The following is a 16,946-nucleotide window of genomic DNA, read 5'->3' as shown; positions in this document are numbered from 1 at the left end:
CTTTTTTATTATATATATATATATATATATGATGATGCGCGCATGTATGCACAACTTACCCATTACTTGAACTCGACAAATTGCACAAGTGTCACATTCCACATCCCAACTCCACATAGCTACAGCATTCCATTTCTTTAAGATAAATAATTTATCAGTTTTTAAATTGTCATTATCTCCACGATCTCCGAAATCTTGTTCTGAGTCAGCCATCTCGATTTAGGTTAAAAACGACAAAGCAATGTAGCGTTAAAGCGATTAAAACATTCGTACTCTCTTAAAATATTTCAAAGAATTATGTTGTTTATTTACACTTTATTTTTAATTAACTTGATCACACACGTTAGATAAAATTAATGACACTATTAACATTATAGTTGATCTTTAAATCAGTACATCGGAAATTCAATACGAAGAAGTTCAATTCTTTTTTTCATGTAGGATTTTAATAACGTATATTATGTACAATCAATAATAATCGAATCTGTATTTTTAACACTGATAAATTACTATATTGATTGTAGGTAATCTTGTTTGAGCAATCTATAATCACAGATTAGATATAGAAATCTTATTACAGACTAGATATAAGAGTCTTTATATGTATATATATATATATATATATGTATATATATATTATATCTCCTATAAGACTCCTATGCTGTGGTTAAAATTAAAAAAGATGAACATAACATATTATGCCATCTAGTGATGAAATGTCTATTTCTTTTCGTTAAATCTGATTGATGCGCGAAGAATATTGCGCTTGATATCGTTGCATAGTTGGATACGAGTGATCAAAACGACTAATTCTCTACGTAAGGTTAGATAATTGAATCATAAAACGATATCTTGGAAAAAGAAATTTTTAATTCAGCATGTGAATCGTGACTTAACAGTAACGTTTATATTTTTTCCATGAAACTAATTTAATCGCAGCTCAGTTGTAAGCAATTCAATAGTAATTATTTACTGATTATTCATATATAAAAAAGAATATATAAAACATAACCTACATGATGTCATTTTTTTCAGATGCTTTGCGTAAAATATGTCAAGAAAAATAATACCACAATTCTGTTTAATATATTATCAAAGGGTTGCTATTCTCGACGTAGCAATAAAAGCACAAACTCATATAAAATCGTTCAAGCAAATAGTGAAAACTTGAATGGTAAATATTATTGTTAAAGTTTAAATTTGTTTATTTTAAAAAATTTGTCTTTTATTATATTTATTGTTTTTTTTTTAGATGTGGATGGTGCTATGCTTGGAATAAATTCTAATTGGGAGCTTTTAACACCTAGAGGATTCAGATTTTATTTACCGGGAAGCATTGGCCCTGGTTGGTCAGATGTAACCACAACTATTCAAGTTAGAACGCAATTAGTTGACTTTCATGACAATGATAAACAGATATCGATAGATGATTCTAAAGAAAAATCTGTTCCTCGATCAAATCGTTTGAAAGGGACTCAACATTCAATGCTTCATTGTGTTGCACAAGAATGCCCTTTACTGTTGAGAAAAGGTATAGAGGAATTATTTCCTGGATGTTTAGATGTTGGTTCTCCACAACTTACTATAATTACTATCAGTCAATCAATTAATTTTAAAGTTATGAAATGGAACAAAGAAATAGAAACTGAGAAATTAGCTAAATATGTGAGTATGTAAAATGTAAAGAATATTGCTTATATTTTAATCATAAACTGTCGATCATTTCATATGTTTGGCAAAGTATGTTTTTCCTTTTATTTATAGTTTGTATTAGCAGCTTCAGATATTTGTGCAAAATTAAGGAGAATGGGTTATTGGGCAGATTTCATCAATCCATTTAGTGGACAACCACATTTAAATTTACAAAAAAATAATACTCTTTATAAAACGGATGAGCGATTTCGATGTTTAGGATTTAAAATATTACATAGAAACAATTGTAAAATTATTTTATACGATAATAATGCAAAGAATTTTTTGGGTAAGTAAGCATAAGCTATATAATGTTTTATTTAATTGTAATTATAAACTCCATTATTTATCGAAGATTTATCAATTTCACATGATTGAACAGTTCAAAACGGTCATGGCACCGTTGTGTATATTACAGGAAATCTCTACACCACAGCGCCTGCGAGTACAGAATTTTTAAAAGAAATTCTGTACGATTGCGAGCTTGTAAATGTTAACGAAGCTTAATAAAAATAAAATGAAAGGGAACAAGGGAAAACAGAGTATTGATACAATATATATTTTAATATATGTTACATGTGTCACTGAAATATTTCAATCTTTAAATTAAGTTATATTATATAATTGTAAAAAAAATTTTCATTCGAAATCGAATGTAAAATGCTTTTTTTTCGATATATATTTTTTGAGTATACATTGTTTCATAATTGCAACTTGTGCATCTTGTTCGATTCACGCATCGATATTTGTTATCTTACTACTTCTGCGTCGAAAATATATAAAATTATTTTTTTAAAGGATGTACAATATATGTCATATATTACGAATGCTATATTGTATGTAAATTGAAACGATCAATAGGTAACTAATACCACCGGCAGGAGAGTTCTTGATCTGAACATAAAATAAAAGGTATTTATCTAGGCGCGCACAAATAACTTCAAGTTTCAGTTGAACGTGAAATAATGAAAAAGGGAATGATTTTTTAATGAGAAAAAAAAATTGTCAATCAACTTCTAATTTACGGAAAAAACCAGATATACCACACAAATCATTGTTTGAAACATACTGACAATCTGTCGATGAAATTTCAATATACATATCATCGAGATCTTTTATTCGATTCCTTTGTTCCTTCAAAGTTTTTTTGAAATTAGCTGGAAAACAAAATTAAAATTAACACTAATACCGAAACGCATCTTTTAATTAAATGATTAATATCAAATTAATAATTAAATAATGATAATTAAATATGTGTATATACCAATCATCTCAGAGAGTGGAATTTCTCCTCCATATTCTTTAGGTAAAATACTTGGATCAATAGCATTTTTTAATTCATCCAAACTCTTATGTACCTTAATTGAAAATATAATGAAATTAACAAACTTGAAAGAATTCAATCATATGTTTACATACCAAAATTCGACTTTTTAATTTATCGTTGAGAAGAGAAATGCCAAACTCGATGATCTTGATTGCACAAGTTGGAATATTAACAAAATGCGTTTCTTTGTGTCTCATGGGTGTACTATTTTGAATACATCGTAACATATTACGAATATCCGTTAGAGACCAAGCACTAAGATGACCCATTGTTAATCCAGATTCATCATTAATGTGTGTATATCCACGCACTTGATTTTCTTCATCATCCATTAAAGCTTCCACGACGAGGCTGTGAGCTCGAGCCATTTGAGCAGATGTATATTTGTACGGATCAAAGCGTCCTATGAAAAAAAATATATTTTTTATCATGCGAAATATATAATAAATGTGTAACGAGAAGAAATAAAAGAAGAAGAATGAATGAAATGGAGAAGGAAAAGAAAATAGAAAAATAATTTCGGACTTGGAATTAACATTTAGAACGGAGCTTAGAAACGAATATTACTTACCAGCGCAAGAAAGAATCACTCGTCGACCGTGACGATCACGTTCCATCAATGGTATCAGATAACCAGCATCTATTATAGCTTCGATATCTCTATCTTCAATGTCGAGATTTTGAAACCAGTTTGGATACATTTGTCTAATAGTCAGGTAACGTTCGAGCATTTCTTCTGCCATCGGTACACTGAATTTCTTGGTTCTGAGAAATCTGAGAAGAAAGGCTGCATCTGTTCTACAATGTTTGATATTTGGATGCTTTTGGATCCAGTGTCTGAATTGTTTCAGTGCTTCTTCCCTAGTAGCATCGTCTTCACGAAGTTCAAAACGAGCGATCGTTTTCGTGGCTTCGCTTAATGCACATCCGTAATTCTCTTCTTTTAACTTGGCCATCATCGATGTACGAAAGAACTAGCAGATGAGTATCAGAATAGCACTTTCTTCATGAATAGATTCGTGTTTTTAGTTCCCCTCTCTTTCTCTTTTTCTTTTTATTTTTTTTTTCTTGCTTCTCAACCTCCTTCTTGTTCTCGTTATGTTGTTACTGCAGCTGCTACATACTAATGTTACTTCTACTCCTACTCTTACTCCTTCTCCTCTTCCTCCTTTCCCTTCACTTTTTTACCCTTTCTCTGATCCCGCGTCCTCGTTTTGTTCGTTCGAATTTTAACCGAGCTACCAATGATTATAAGACTCGACAAATTCTTACGCCATTTGATAGTTCATCAAGGAGAAAGTTCAACATTGATTTATTTGCGAGAAAACTATTCTTATATTTCTTCACTGCGCTTTTTATTTTTGAATTTTTTATTTAATATCATATTGATGTTTTTTGTTAATTAAAAGTAAATAATTACACAAATTTCATTTATTTCTAGACACACATTCTTAATGAAATTTGATTTCGTCACAAATACAATAAAAAGACATACATTAATGAAAATTATATAAAATTATATAAATATCTGTAAAATTGAAATATTATATTCTATTTTTTTATTTGTGATATTATTAGAATTAATTAAAAATTAATTACGGTATAATTAAGTGATTGTATTTTTATAATTATATACACAATTTCATCAAATTTTTCGATCAAATTATGATTCGCATCAAAAAATATGTTCCAGAAAAAAATCTTTTTTGATTGACTTGGATTGAAATGATTCGCTTAGTTATCTGTACAATCAATTTAAGATCATGCATTATTCTTACTGCTTCTTCTACTTTTCCCGTTTTTATCATCCTATTCTTTTTCTTCTTTTCAATTTTATTCTTTTTTTCTTTTTAGTTTAATTTTATTTCTGAATAATTAAAAGATTTGACATATATACGAAAAATATTTATAATCTTTAAAAAAAAAAAAGAAAAATACTTATAATCTTTTAAAAAAATTATTGAAAAATCAAATTGAAACATAATTGTTTGCTATTTTTGAAATTACAATAAAATGATTTTAGATGCATTTATTTTTTGGACAATCAGAACTTTTTTAAATTTAAATTTTTATTTACAAATGTCTACTATTTACTATGTAATTGAGAATTCACTTCTTTTTCATAATTTTATGTTTTACTTTCACCATAAATCTTCTTTCGATCGAATTGTTAAATATCGAAACTATGTTATGCGATAAAACATTAAGAAATTTATATCATCAAATTGAAAGCAACATTTCAATGACAAAAGAAGATTTGGTAAAATAGATCCGGAATAGAGTTATTGGAATTATAATCGATAATTATTATTAAATCGTTTTATGGTTAACATTTTATAATTTTTTTATATTCTATTTTTTTTTACTTTTTTTTCATCAATTTGAGTCTTTTAAGAAAAAGATTGTTTCAATAATTTCAATATTTATTTAATGATTAATTATAATTGCATATTATATGAAGTTTTTTTTCGCTTACTTACATAATCAATTGTGTACTATTTGATTTCTTGATTTGGTGAAAATCGTGATTTGATTCTATTCGGAATTGTGGCTTTCTATTCATTTTTAACTTATATATTTTACGCTTATTTTACATCAATTTTATTATTTTTCAAGTTGTTCGATTAATATATATACGAAAAAATTTTATCTAAAGTTAATTTATTTTGAAGCTTTATCAGAATTTATATTTTTGTTAAATTATAAAATAATTACTATGATTAACTTAATTTTTTTAGTAGAATCTATATTATAAGATAATTATAAAAAAAAAAGGTAATATAATGAATTATTTTTTTTTTTTGTGAACAAAATATAATTAGTATGTAACATATATGCATACATTTGTAAATGTATGTTCAATATTTTTATTATTTATTTGAATATTATTGTATTTTGATATAACAAACGATAAATTTTTGTTCATATACAATATGTTTATAATTTATATTTTATGTGTGTATGTATATTATATATATTTCTTGGAAGAATATAGGAAGAATCATATAATTGTTGAAAAAGGTACGAATTTTGTAACGCGAGAATTGCGATGTTGAAATCAATCGTAATAGAATTATCAACGAAAGTCGAAACTTAAAACATGAATATTAAATATTTTCATATTATTTTCAAAGTTTGTTCGAAAATTCCAATTACAACAGCCATATATCATGATGTCTAAAGAGTCATCTGAGAATTACATTATCAAATGTCAGGTCCCTGCTATCACGCTGCGTGGCTGACTTTTTAAATGGATTCCACGGCAGTTTCTTAATTACATGAGCAGTGGTAACGGAACCAGCAGGACTTGGTTGACCAGAAGAAATTCCAGAAGAACTACTCGCTGAAACACTTCCTTTATCCTGCTGGTTAATTTTACCTGGTTTCTAAAATTGATAATAAATTTTTAATTGTTATAAATCATTTTTCTTAATCATTATAATTCAGAATCTTTGTCTTTTAAGTTTTTTACCTTCAAATAATTTCTATCCATAGGTGTGACCAATTTTAAATTGATAAAATCGCCAGATTGCTTGATCAATCGAACTACTTGTTCATGTGATGACCACTTTACATCTTTATCACCAATTCCTACTATAAAATCACCTTCCTTCATACCACCCAACTAAAGAAAAAAAATAATTCAATTATAAATTTATTACAAAGCTTTTTAATATGCAGAATTCTTTAAAAAGAATAAAAAGAATCAATAAAATAAAATAAAAATTAAAAATATAATCTATTAATATATTTGTGAATATCTTTGTGAATCTAAATCGATTCTAGAAAAATAAATATAAATTAATATAAAAATGTTGAAATTTATTTATTAAATTATAAGTAATTTATTGCATATTATAAGCATTATAATATGGTGAAATGAGATAGGAATGTAATAGAGATAAAGCTATCTCATTTTTTTTTAATCTTGCTTCGTGTTATTAAAACTTCAATTACTTATAATTTAATTTGCAAATACATCAAAGTAAAAAAAAAAATTATCTTCAAGGATTGCATATTTTTATTCTTGATATCTTTTTAATTCAATAAATTTTAAAAAATATATATTTTTTTATTATAATTATATACAATTCATGGAATATCTTTATTAAAATCGTAATATATGAAGCACATCCTGATTTCCTTAGAGTTTAGAGATTAAATTTATAAAATTTCTAGTCATTTAGCTGAATTGAATATAACTTATATAGTATTTAATATGTTATTAAATTTTAAATTATATTTTTATATAACAATTTATTTTAATTTTTAAAATTGATTTCAAAAATATTCCAAGAATATATTAATCATCACATATATACATCCTATATATATGTATATATATATATACTTACATCGGCCAAAGAATTGTGATCAACTGCAGCTATTATTACAGGAGAATCTCCTCGAACACTAAAACCGAATCCTTCGCCTTCAGGTCCTCTTTGAAGCTGTATTAATCGTGGTGCAGTCCAATGTCTTTTTGCCGAAAATATGGCAACTGGGCCTAATGATTTGAAAAGATCTTCGACTCCATGTTGTCCAAAATCCGGATGAGTTATGCTTAATTGGAACTTTGTGGATGCTGTGATAAAAATATAGATATTCGTGTTGTTAATGAATATATATCTCTTGCTTTTCCTTCATGCAATCTCTCCATTTACCTATAATATCAGGTGGATCCAATTCTCGAAAATCATCTTCATTTTTAATTCCATTATAATCCTCTACTGTTGATTCTTGTATCCTTTTCAAAACTTTGGCAAGCGCCTGCTTTGCTTTTAAATCTCTACACATTCTTTGCAATCTCTGACTTTCTTCGTGTAAAACTAAAGCTTCCCTGAGATGTACTTTCGCTGAAACATTTAAATCGATTAAGATCAAAGATTGAATCCAATTGAATTGGATAGAGTAGAATAAAAAAGAAATAAAATCGAGCACAAAGAGATCAACTAAAAATTGGTAATAATTAGCAACACACCTAATAACTTCCTTTCATTTTCCTCTCGTGGCACGATTATATCCAATTGCGTTTTACCATCACTCTTTTGTATATGTTCGAGCGCTAACTTAGTTTCCGCTCTCCATTCGGAAATTGATCGATCGAACAATCCAAGTGCAAGATGCTTATGTGCGAGAGCCATGTGATGTTCGCGTTTTACCAAGATCAATGAAATCCAGGTTTCTGGAACGTAGTCACGGACTGGTTCGCGCGAGATCAATCCATGGACGTCGCTGTAGACAGCCGCAACCTAGGCAATTGATGACCGTACGCAGGTCATACGTTCGGTAAAATGGTTCGGGGATCTAAGCGAAATATAGGCGTATTAGATTCACGCGTAAGTAAAATTTTGACGGTCGCTACCTGTGACGCTTCCTGCGCGAGATCCAATGAAACATCAATACTCCTTCCATCTTTTGATTGAAGTTCTAGTTTTTCGAACAAACATTCTCTCGCTTGGGCCTGAAACGAGAATGATAAAATGCGTGTCAAACAAAATACTCGAAATGCATTCTATTCATTTGATTATAATCATTTATTTTGCGATGAATTCAAAACGTGTGTAACAAAACTATGAACGTGTCATTACCAGCATCAGTTGAACAAGCATCTCCAACATATCCGGTCCAAGATCCATACTCGGTGCATTGGTAAAATTTTCGTATATATAACGAAAAGTACCAGCGGCTCGAAGAAAGGCATCAATCGCCTGATCTAAGCCTCGTGTGGACAAACGATCTTGTTTCGCAGCCAATTGAGTATAAAGAGCAGCAGCGTTAAATAAAATTGAAGCCTTCTCAAACGCGACAGTTCGTTGGCAACTCGGAACTCCTGTCAACGAGTCGAACCATTCGAAATAGATGCCAAGACTTCGATCAGGAGGAAAAAATCTTCGCTCAACGAAGTATAATTGATTGTAATACCGCAACAACAATGCAATACCTGCAGTATCTCTGGTCGGTGTACGTGTTGCCTTTAAACAATAGAAGAAAAATTCAATTATTTTTTTTTATTTTATTCCATTTTGTCGGAATTCAACTATTGGTAGCTCACCTGTCTAGTCTCCATTAGATCTGCTATTGCCTCTTCATAATTTACTCCATCTTCGCTATAATGTTCGAGAATGAAATCCTGTAACGCAATATATATAAGTACAGTAATAAGTAATAATACATTACATAATACGTGTGATAAATATAAATAAAATAGAAATAAAAAATAGAAATTAATAAAATAATAAACAATTGCATTGTTTGATGAGTTCGATATTGCTTAGCGACCACGAGAATTCGCGTTATATGTACAAAATGTCGAGAATCACGCTCGATTTATTACGAAAGCGTTCGGAACATAATGAAGGCGAGATTTCAACACTTGAAGAGATCGCATTGCATCAAGAAAATATCGTGAAGATCGAATTAATCGACAAAACATGCAGGCATATGAAGATTCTATTATTGCAGAATAATCTCATATCAAAAATTGAAAATCTAAGCAAATTGAAAAGGTTAGAATATTTGAATTTAGCTTTGAATAATATAGAAGTAATTGAAAATTTGGAAGGGCTTGAGAGTTTGAAAAAATTGGATTTAACTGTTAACTTTATTGGTGATCTTCGAGGGATCAAAAGTTTAAGGTATTGTTGTTGAAATATATATAATTAAATTACAAGAAAAAATTAATCGAAAAATGATAACATATCAAAATTCATGACAATATGTCAAAATTCAGTCAAATCATGTCAAGTCATTGAAACTTTTTTATATTTTTATAAAAAAAAATTCAATTTTTTTTCTAAATTAATTATGTTTAAGATCAGGAAAATATCTGTATATTATACACCATATTTTCTTCATCAAAGTTGGCTGGATGATTTTACATGTTATGTTTTATCTATTAATCATATTTTTAATCCTCATTACCGTATAATGATACTAAATCGATACTAAACATCGTATCGCATTGCTAGCATATTCTATTTTCTGCATATGATATATGACAGATGGCAATTCATGAATATATTAAAACGTGTTTTGTTTATATAGTCAATTGCATTCAATTGTAATTATAAAATATACAATTTTTATTTTGACTCAGAAAATACGTAAATATGCAATACGCAATATATAAAACACTCATATTTTTGGTTCATGCTACCAAAATGTATTAAATTATAATTGACTAATTATGATTGATGATTTTTGATGAAATAATTATCTTTTTGTGATGAAGATTTATGAACTGATTAAAGTTAAAAATCCATTTCTCTCTCTCCATTTATAGAGGCATTAATATAATTATTTCAATGTATCACAGATATAACGAACAATTGGAACAGCTGTTTTTGATGGGAAATCCGTGTGCGGATTATCAAGGTTATAGAGAATATGTAATTGCGACATTGGTACAATTAAAGGAGCTTGATGGAACACTGATCGAAAGATCGGATCGCATAAAAGCATTACAACATTATGCTGAAATCGAAGGAGAAATTGTTAGAAGTTGCACGAAACATAAGATAAAAAGAGAAGCTGAATTATTAAGTTATCGCGAGCAAATAAAATCACAGAAAAATCAAGTAAGCAAATCTTTTTTGATTTCATGAAGAGATAATAATTTAATTATATTAATATATTATCTATTTATAGAAAGATGCAGATAAAGAAAAAAATGAAAATGAAGAGGATAAGCAAATAGAGGACAAAGAAGAAAAGGAAAATGAATTATTTTGGAATCAAATTAGTCGTCATACACCGGAAGAACGCATCGCTATTGCGGAACGATTTTTGCGAAAACAAACACAAAAAAATCAAAAAAAGAATCAAATAATTGAATCACGAACTACTTATAAATTAAAATTATTTGATTCCAAAGGCAAACCCTATAACATTAATCAGCCAAAAATATCTTTCAAGTTGAATGAAGAGGAAGATAGAGATCACATTGTTTTAGAGATTGCTCTATATAGGTATGTAATAATTTAATATGATTAATCAATAATTAATACTCGAATATTATTATGAATTTAGATACTTGGACACTTGTTACGTAGATGTAGATGTGCATCCTGATTACGTGCGCGTAACTATAAAAGAGAAAATATTACAATTGACCTTACCCTGTGAAGTATCAGTAAACGGCAGCACGGCACGAAGAAATACGACGAACGGCAAGCTTATAATAATGATGCCACGTTTAAATAGATTATCTACGATATTCTCTAATAATAAAGAGATAACTAAACAAAATCCCGATCGATATACAACAATCGAACGACGATCAACAATGAGTGTACGGGAATATTTAGAAATTGGTCCAGAAAATGATTTAGATTTTTTGAAAATTGTCAATCCATCGATCAATAAGACAATTGTCAATAATCAAGTAGTAAAATCAAAAAATGAAGAGATTTGCTGCGATAATAATTTAGAGATACCACCACTTGAATGAAAGAGAATGACTTTCATATAAACACTCACCTTGAATGGATCCTGAAAGTCTATATCTTTGGTTTCTTTCAGACCTAATGGTATCATTGGCATTGCCGGTTCTTCGCTAAAAATACATATATACATATACATATATAAAGTTACATATACAAATACAAATATAAAGTTAAGTGAATTTAAGCTGTGTCGAATCAATATAAAAACATTTCACAAACCTATCACCATTTTGATACAATTCAACTGAACTGTTTAATTCGGCAAGTTGTTCCTTTAGTAATTGCAAGTTTGAATTAACGAAACTCAATTCCAACGCAACAGTTTCTCTCAATTTCCTATTTGTTGTTGCTCTGAAATATAAAATAATGTATAATTGTATGTAATTGAGTAGTAGTAAAATATATATAAAAAGAATGAAAGACAGTTACTTAAAAAGATTTTCTGCGCCGGCTCGCAATCGAAGCTCTTTATTAATCTCTTGATTCAATTTGCTTCGTTTGTTCTGTAGTTTTCCTCGACATGTAGCCACTCTAGGATCGGAACCCTAATCAATTGAACATGCAATTTTAATTTGTAGTGCAAGTGGATACTGGTATTAAGATCAACAATTATTCAACGAAGTTGATTGGAAGAAGGTATGATTTTCCGAAAGAGTTGCATAAGTTCATTAACATAGTATTTAATCTCGTAATCACATCATTTATTTCAATCACTATTTCATGTCATTTCATGTCATGTACATTGTTGAGAATAGAAAATAAACTTCGTCGAGCGAGAAGCAACAATCTACATAAAAAATTCATTAGAGATTATATAGATTTTAGTCAAGATACGATGTATGATACTTGATACTTGTGATTGTGATCATATTTAAGTTTTATTTATTTCATAACTCGTCCCATAATACGATAAAACGCAAACGATTATACACATTTTAATCTACAATACGACTAATTTGTATATTAAAGCATTCTCTGCGAAACCTTTAACGAAACAAAATCCTTAATGAATAACGTGTTATTTTCATTCTATCTTTTTTTATTCTTTTTGCTCATTCTATATATATTCTTATTCTCTTCATATGTTAGTTTAATGTTAATTTATTCTATTCCTAATAATTTAGTAAATCATAATATCAATTCGAAAAATGAAGAAATATGTTTATTTATAAAATATTTTTTCTTTATCTTATGGCATACCATGCCTTACAGCTTCTTCAACCGACTTCATGGAACGAAAATTCTTGGTGAAAGGAGAAACTGATTGATGGTGGGGAGAAGGATAACGTTCGTTCTATCTTACCGGGTGCGGCCAGCTACGTAAAAATATAATTTTAAGGTCGACATGCTTCATACTTGACTACCGATTTCATTTATTAATTCAATGATATTAAGTATCTTTTAAATTATTTATTATTTAAAGCATTCTAATCAATTAGCTATTCTGTGTTTAGTTTTTTATCATAAGAAATCGCGATAGAAATCGAATAAGATGTATGTAATAATAAAAATAGTCGAAGATCTTACTGTTGCCATCTTAATAGTTTTTTATACATAATTGCTTTCCCAATATGTTCTATTTTTTTTTCGTGAAAATCAAAAAAAGAACAAGTTTGAACAAAGATACAAAATATTATGATATTCACTCTACATTTTTATAAATCTAATTTTCATATATTAAAAGATTATTTACCTAACAAATTTTAAATATATTTACAATATCGCTTCAATTACTTGGAAATAATTATGGTTAAATAGTGTTCAAGGAAACGAAAGGAAATAAACGCTAACGTTTTTATAGTTTTGTAGTGGTTTTTCGTTACGCGTGGGTATCGCCACTTGAGTTCAGTAGACGAGGTATATTCTATCGAATCTGAAGCATGTTATAGCTTTTCATACTTATGAAACAGGAAATGCAATTTTTATTCATTATTTCATTTTTATATTTTGTACTCTTCTGTTGTTTTAATTTTTGTTATTTTCATCGATTATGCAGATAATATTTTCATTTTTGATGATAATCTTTTTTTTGAAAATAAATTAATTATTTAACAAATAAGCTTTTTACTTTTTAAAATTTATGATAGAAAAAAAAATTGCATTATAAGAAAACGATATATGAATGATTTTGATTTACCTGCAATCTTAAATCTGGAAGAATCAGCATAGTTTTGAGTTTTTGGTTATTATTAAAAACAACCGAATTTGATAAATTTATAGATTATTCTTCGTATAATATTGTATCACAGATTGTACTGTTCTTTAAATTTTTTATTTTTATCTGTTTTTCTGATTTTGAAAAAGATTATTCGCTAATTCACTAATTAATATAAACAAATAGATAATATAACGGACACTAACGAATGCTAATAATCAAGATTCTTTCTCAAAGAATAGTTCAAAATGATCGATGCTTCTCAATTACGCATACCGATTAATTGAACACCGATAAATCCATGTCCTTCTATAATCAATTGCATAGTAAAAAACACTAAACAAATTAGTAGCAAATGTATCTCTTCACATTTCACTCGCGTAAACAAATACATTCAATACGAAAGAATTAAAAATTTAACTGAATGAGATGTTATAGAAATAGATGCATTCGATATTTCCGCGATGCATTTCTTTTCTATGAGAAAGCGGAATTCCCAAGCCGACGAACGGTGTTGCTCGCGCAAAGGAGGGAGTATCAAACGAACTAATGAGAGAAATAAGAGGGGATATATATATATAAGAAAGAGCACGAGAGAAGAAAAGACTAACCAAGAAAATCACTATTGATTCGATATCAATCAAAAGACGAATAACGCGCACAATATAATCCACCAATTTTTCACCTTCCACAATTTATTCTAGTTAATGACTGATCGGATCTCTTTTCTCATTCGGCAAATTTCGCTTCGATTCGTGACAATCCGACCGACTACGCTCTCTTTCGGTCACTATCGGTTATTTCGTTTTTTAATATTATTAAATTATAACATTAATAAATGTTTTAAAAAATTATTCGCGCTTTTTTTTTTAAATCTGAATATAATTGAATTATTTTGAAATTTACAATCTGAGATTTTATTATGAGTTAGATTAATTTATTAATTTTATGATGAGTTGTAAATCAATTTATCATACATTTATCAATTTATAATACATTTATTTAATATACTATATTTAATATACTATAAAATTATATAATATAATTTTAGCAATTTTTCGACTGTTTTATAAAATTTTTCATAAATTTTTTATAATTTGAAATGATCGTCTCTTGACGAATTTTTACTAATCCTTATATTTCATACATTTTTATGCATATATTTATTATTTAAAGCAAATTGAATTCAGTTCTTCAGTTCTCTTGATTTCCATATCTATGTTATGATTTTTTTTCATATATTAACATTGACTGTTTGATTGTGTACATTTTATACAACGAAACAAAAAGATTGTTAAATTTTATATAATTTTCTTGCAACTTAATAAGTATAAAAATTTCTACTAAAAATTTTTATAGAAAATTTATAAGATTAATAATTAATGAGATATATGTATTTTCTTTATTGCAATTTTCTGTATGTAATTTTTCAAAATGTTTGCAATAAATAATTCTATTTTAGATCAATACTCTATAATTTCTAAATAAAGAAAATCAAAATTTTATTTGCTATGCATTTTATTTTTTGAATTACATATTATAAATAAATAGTTGCAAATTGTGTCTGTTTAATTCGTTATTACCTATCGTAATTTTTTGAGGATTTTTTATTATTACGTACACACATGCGCATATAGAAACAATACATATTTTACATACACACATACACGCGTGCACGCGCGTCATTATATTTAAATCACTTTATAAAGCACAAGTAAAATGTAGTTATTGGATTGATGATTGAAAGATAACGTAGAATCAAATTCATATAAATGCGTTATGTTGAATGAACAAATATATTAAATATTTTACTATTTATGATAAAATAATTATATATATATATATATATAAGCAAAAAATTTAGATATCGTTTTCTATCAAGATAATATTTTTGAATTTTTAATTCAGTGAAATTTATTGAACGTTATACACGTATAAATATTTTGAAGTTTCCTTTTTTTTCTAAATTCATTATTTTATATTAATGAAGAAATTTTAATTATATTTTTATTTTATTGTATCATGTAAACGTATACGAAATATATTCGATTAAAATGTAATATATTTAGTAAATAAAACAAATAATGTAAATCAATTAGTAAAATTAAGAAATAAAAAGGATATTTAAAAAATTTAATGCGATACTCACCCTAATAAAACGTAGTTTATGGGTATCATTTTCGACGATATCTCCTGACACGATAGGTATGTTCATTGTATATTCTTCATTCTATCGAGCGAACAATATGTATCACCTTCAGAAAATAATAATACGATTCAATTGGTAAACTATTCGAAATCAAATAGAATGTTTCATCCACGATATCAATATTTCCCTATTTTTTAGTTAATATATTATAAATGTAGATGTGCAAACGAAAGATTGCTGCTGCAATCAGAGATATGGATCGAAACGAGAAAAGTGAGCATCCAGTCAATTGTTGTAGCGTCAATTGTTCGTTTAGTTGATTCGATATTGTACAATTTACTATTCGATGTGATTTGGACAGAAAATGCATATGTTTTCTTCTCAATAATGAATTTACATAAAATTACAGTGCAAGCCATCGATTTAAAATATTTAAACATTTAAAATGTCGCCGGATAAATAGGCGAATTGTCGCATGCTTATGTGTTCACATGTCAAAACTGTCGAACACGTTTTAACGTAAATATTCCGTTTTAATGTACGGTTATGAATCAAGCGAAATGTGACTGCTAGGAAATCAGAAAAAAATGACTGCGAACAGTACCACGATTAATGCACTAAAATATTGAGACGCTAAAAGCACGTCGTTTACGCGTCAACTAGCTTGTTGACCGTACACTCGTTTGCCCGATACACGCGTGTACCGAGAGATAGGTTTTTCTCGTCATACGAATATATGTGACCTCGTCTGTTTGCAAATGGATTCAACTATTCTCTCACAGGTGTGCGCGAGTATAATGACGCGCACGCGTGTGCGCGCTCGAGAGCACCGTCGCATGTGCGTATGCGCATATGTATGCTATATACTATCGATGTGCCGTTGCAAGGCTTCTCTGTCGTTGCTGAAGCGACAATTGAAAAGCCGAAGAAATAATCGCAATTAAATCGTACAACGATTATAAATATGTATTCAAATTGATTCATTTTTATTCAATTCCATCCAATTTGATATTATTAATCGATTTATTTTATTTTCATTTTATTATTATTGATTTATTATTATTTGTAAGCAATTTTTGTTAAAAAAATTGATTGGCAGTTACGCCAATGCACATAGATATATATACGCAACGTGTTTTGTAATATTGATTGTCGCTCGAACAATAATACCAATCA

At 28.1% G+C, this 16,946-nt stretch overlaps 6 protein-coding genes across 10 annotated transcripts in view; 2 read left to right on the top strand and 4 right to left on the bottom strand.

Moving 5' to 3' along the window:
• LOC102671914 (odorant receptor 30a-like) overlaps positions 1–619 on the bottom strand; it is a 39,231-nt gene extending 38,612 nt beyond the window's left edge. The window contains exon 1 of the mRNA XM_031514318.1: positions 60–619. Coding sequence (XP_031370178.1) covers positions 60–213 — 154 coding nt within the window. The 5' untranslated portion in view covers positions 214–619. The remainder of the gene's footprint in view (positions 1–59) is intronic.
• Positions 620–652: 33 nt separating this feature from the next.
• LOC102670647 (methylmalonic aciduria and homocystinuria type D homolog, mitochondrial) lies at positions 653–2,881 on the top strand. Of its 4 annotated transcripts, none has more exons than XM_031514320.1 (5): positions 653–823; positions 1,036–1,174; positions 1,253–1,665; positions 1,765–1,981; positions 2,075–2,881. In XM_031514320.1, exons 2-5 carry the CDS (start codon positions 1,036–1,038, stop codon positions 2,197–2,199), a joined length of 894 nt encoding a protein of 297 aa, XP_031370180.1. In that variant the 5' UTR covers positions 653–823; the 3' UTR covers positions 2,200–2,881. The 4 variants fall into 4 exon arrangements, with proteins under 4 accessions (XP_031370180.1, XP_031370179.1, XP_031370181.1 ...); XM_031514319.1 differs by having other exon boundaries at positions 654–946; XM_031514321.1 differs by having other exon boundaries at positions 656–946; positions 2,111–2,881.
• Positions 2,110–4,406, bottom strand: LOC102670782 (clavesin-2). Its single transcript, XM_006623951.2, has 4 exons — positions 3,591–4,406; positions 3,112–3,422; positions 2,957–3,050; positions 2,110–2,849 (listed from the first exon to the last, which is right to left on the bottom strand). The coding sequence occupies exons 1-4, from the start codon at positions 3,976–3,978 to the stop codon at positions 2,698–2,700; spliced, it is 945 nt and encodes a 314-aa protein (XP_006624014.1). The 5' UTR covers positions 3,979–4,406; the 3' UTR covers positions 2,110–2,697.
• A 1,404-nt stretch (positions 4,407–5,810) lies between these two features.
• LOC102681433 (rhophilin-2) lies at positions 5,811–8,852 on the bottom strand. The gene is made up of 7 exons (XM_031514333.1): positions 8,611–8,852; positions 8,385–8,483; positions 8,001–8,326; positions 7,684–7,875; positions 7,375–7,604; positions 6,492–6,644; positions 5,811–6,405 (listed from the first exon to the last, which is right to left on the bottom strand). The coding sequence occupies exons 3-7, from the start codon at positions 8,161–8,163 to the stop codon at positions 6,205–6,207; spliced, it is 939 nt and encodes a 312-aa protein (XP_031370193.1). The 5' UTR covers positions 8,164–8,326; positions 8,385–8,483; positions 8,611–8,852; the 3' UTR covers positions 5,811–6,204.
• On the top strand, positions 8,846–12,053 carry LOC102681305 (protein tilB homolog). Of its 2 annotated transcripts, none has more exons than XM_031514332.1 (4): positions 8,846–9,657; positions 10,338–10,599; positions 10,670–10,989; positions 11,051–12,053. In XM_031514332.1, exons 1-4 carry the CDS (start codon positions 9,278–9,280, stop codon positions 11,469–11,471), a joined length of 1,383 nt encoding a protein of 460 aa, XP_031370192.1. In that variant the 5' UTR covers positions 8,846–9,277; the 3' UTR covers positions 11,472–12,053. The 2 variants fall into 2 exon arrangements, with proteins under 2 accessions (XP_031370192.1, XP_006624005.1); XM_006623942.2 differs by having other exon boundaries at positions 10,338–10,603; positions 10,674–10,989.
• Positions 9,104–16,946, bottom strand: part of LOC102680774 (protein diaphanous) — a 21,281-nt gene continuing 13,438 nt past the window's right edge. The window contains exons 18-21 of the transcript XR_004151612.1: positions 11,896–12,011; positions 11,686–11,817; positions 11,501–11,576; positions 9,104–9,152 (exon numbers count right to left, since the gene is read on the bottom strand). The gene's annotated coding sequence lies outside the window, so the exon portion shown is untranslated. The remainder of the gene's footprint in view (positions 9,153–11,500; positions 11,577–11,685; positions 11,818–11,895; positions 12,012–16,946) is intronic.

The sequence above is a fragment of the Apis dorsata genome, unplaced genomic scaffold, assembly GCF_000469605.1.
Source record: "Apis dorsata unplaced genomic scaffold, Apis dorsata 1.3 scaffold_980, whole genome shotgun sequence".
NCBI classification, from domain to species: Eukaryota; Metazoa; Arthropoda; class Insecta; order Hymenoptera; family Apidae; genus Apis; species Apis dorsata.
Note: the sequence above shows the minus strand (reverse complement) of the source record. Positions and strands in the feature narration are given on the sequence as shown.

Coding starts and splice junctions, on each gene's coding strand:
- LOC102670647 (XM_031514320.1), top strand. CDS start 1,036: ATGCTTTGCGTAAAATATGTCAAGAAAAATAATACCACAATTCTGTTT. Junction 1,666..1,764: donor CTGAGAAATTAGCTAAATAT/GTGAGTATGTAA, acceptor TTTTATTTATAG/TTTGTATTAGCAGCTTCAGA. Junction 1,982..2,074: donor TAATGCAAAGAATTTTTTGG/GTAAGTAAGCAT, acceptor ATGATTGAACAG/TTCAAAACGGTCATGGCACC.
- LOC102670782 (XM_006623951.2), bottom strand. CDS start 3,978: ATGATGGCCAAGTTAAAAGAAGAGAATTACGGATGTGCATTAAGCGAA. Junction 3,423..3,590: donor AGTGATTCTTTCTTGCGCTG/GTAAGTAATATT, acceptor TTTTTTTCATAG/GACGCTTTGATCCGTACAAA. Junction 2,850..2,956: donor TCCACTCTCTGAGATGATTG/GTATATACACAT, acceptor TTTGTTTTCCAG/CTAATTTCAAAAAAACTTTG.
- LOC102681433 (XM_031514333.1), bottom strand. CDS start 8,163: ATGGCTCTCGCACATAAGCATCTTGCACTTGGATTGTTCGATCGATCA. Junction 6,645..7,374: donor ATCACAATTCTTTGGCCGAT/GTAAGTATATAT, acceptor TTTTTTCTTTAG/TTGGGTGGTATGAAGGAAGG. Junction 6,406..6,491: donor TGGATAGAAATTATTTGAAG/GTAAAAAACTTA, acceptor TATCAATTTTAG/AAACCAGGTAAAATTAACCA.
- LOC102681305 (XM_031514332.1), top strand. CDS start 9,278: ATGAGTTCGATATTGCTTAGCGACCACGAGAATTCGCGTTATATGTAC. Junction 9,658..10,337: donor CGAGGGATCAAAAGTTTAAG/GTATTGTTGTTG, acceptor AATGTATCACAG/ATATAACGAACAATTGGAAC. Junction 10,600..10,669: donor TAAAATCACAGAAAAATCAA/GTAAGCAAATCT, acceptor ATCTATTTATAG/AAAGATGCAGATAAAGAAAA.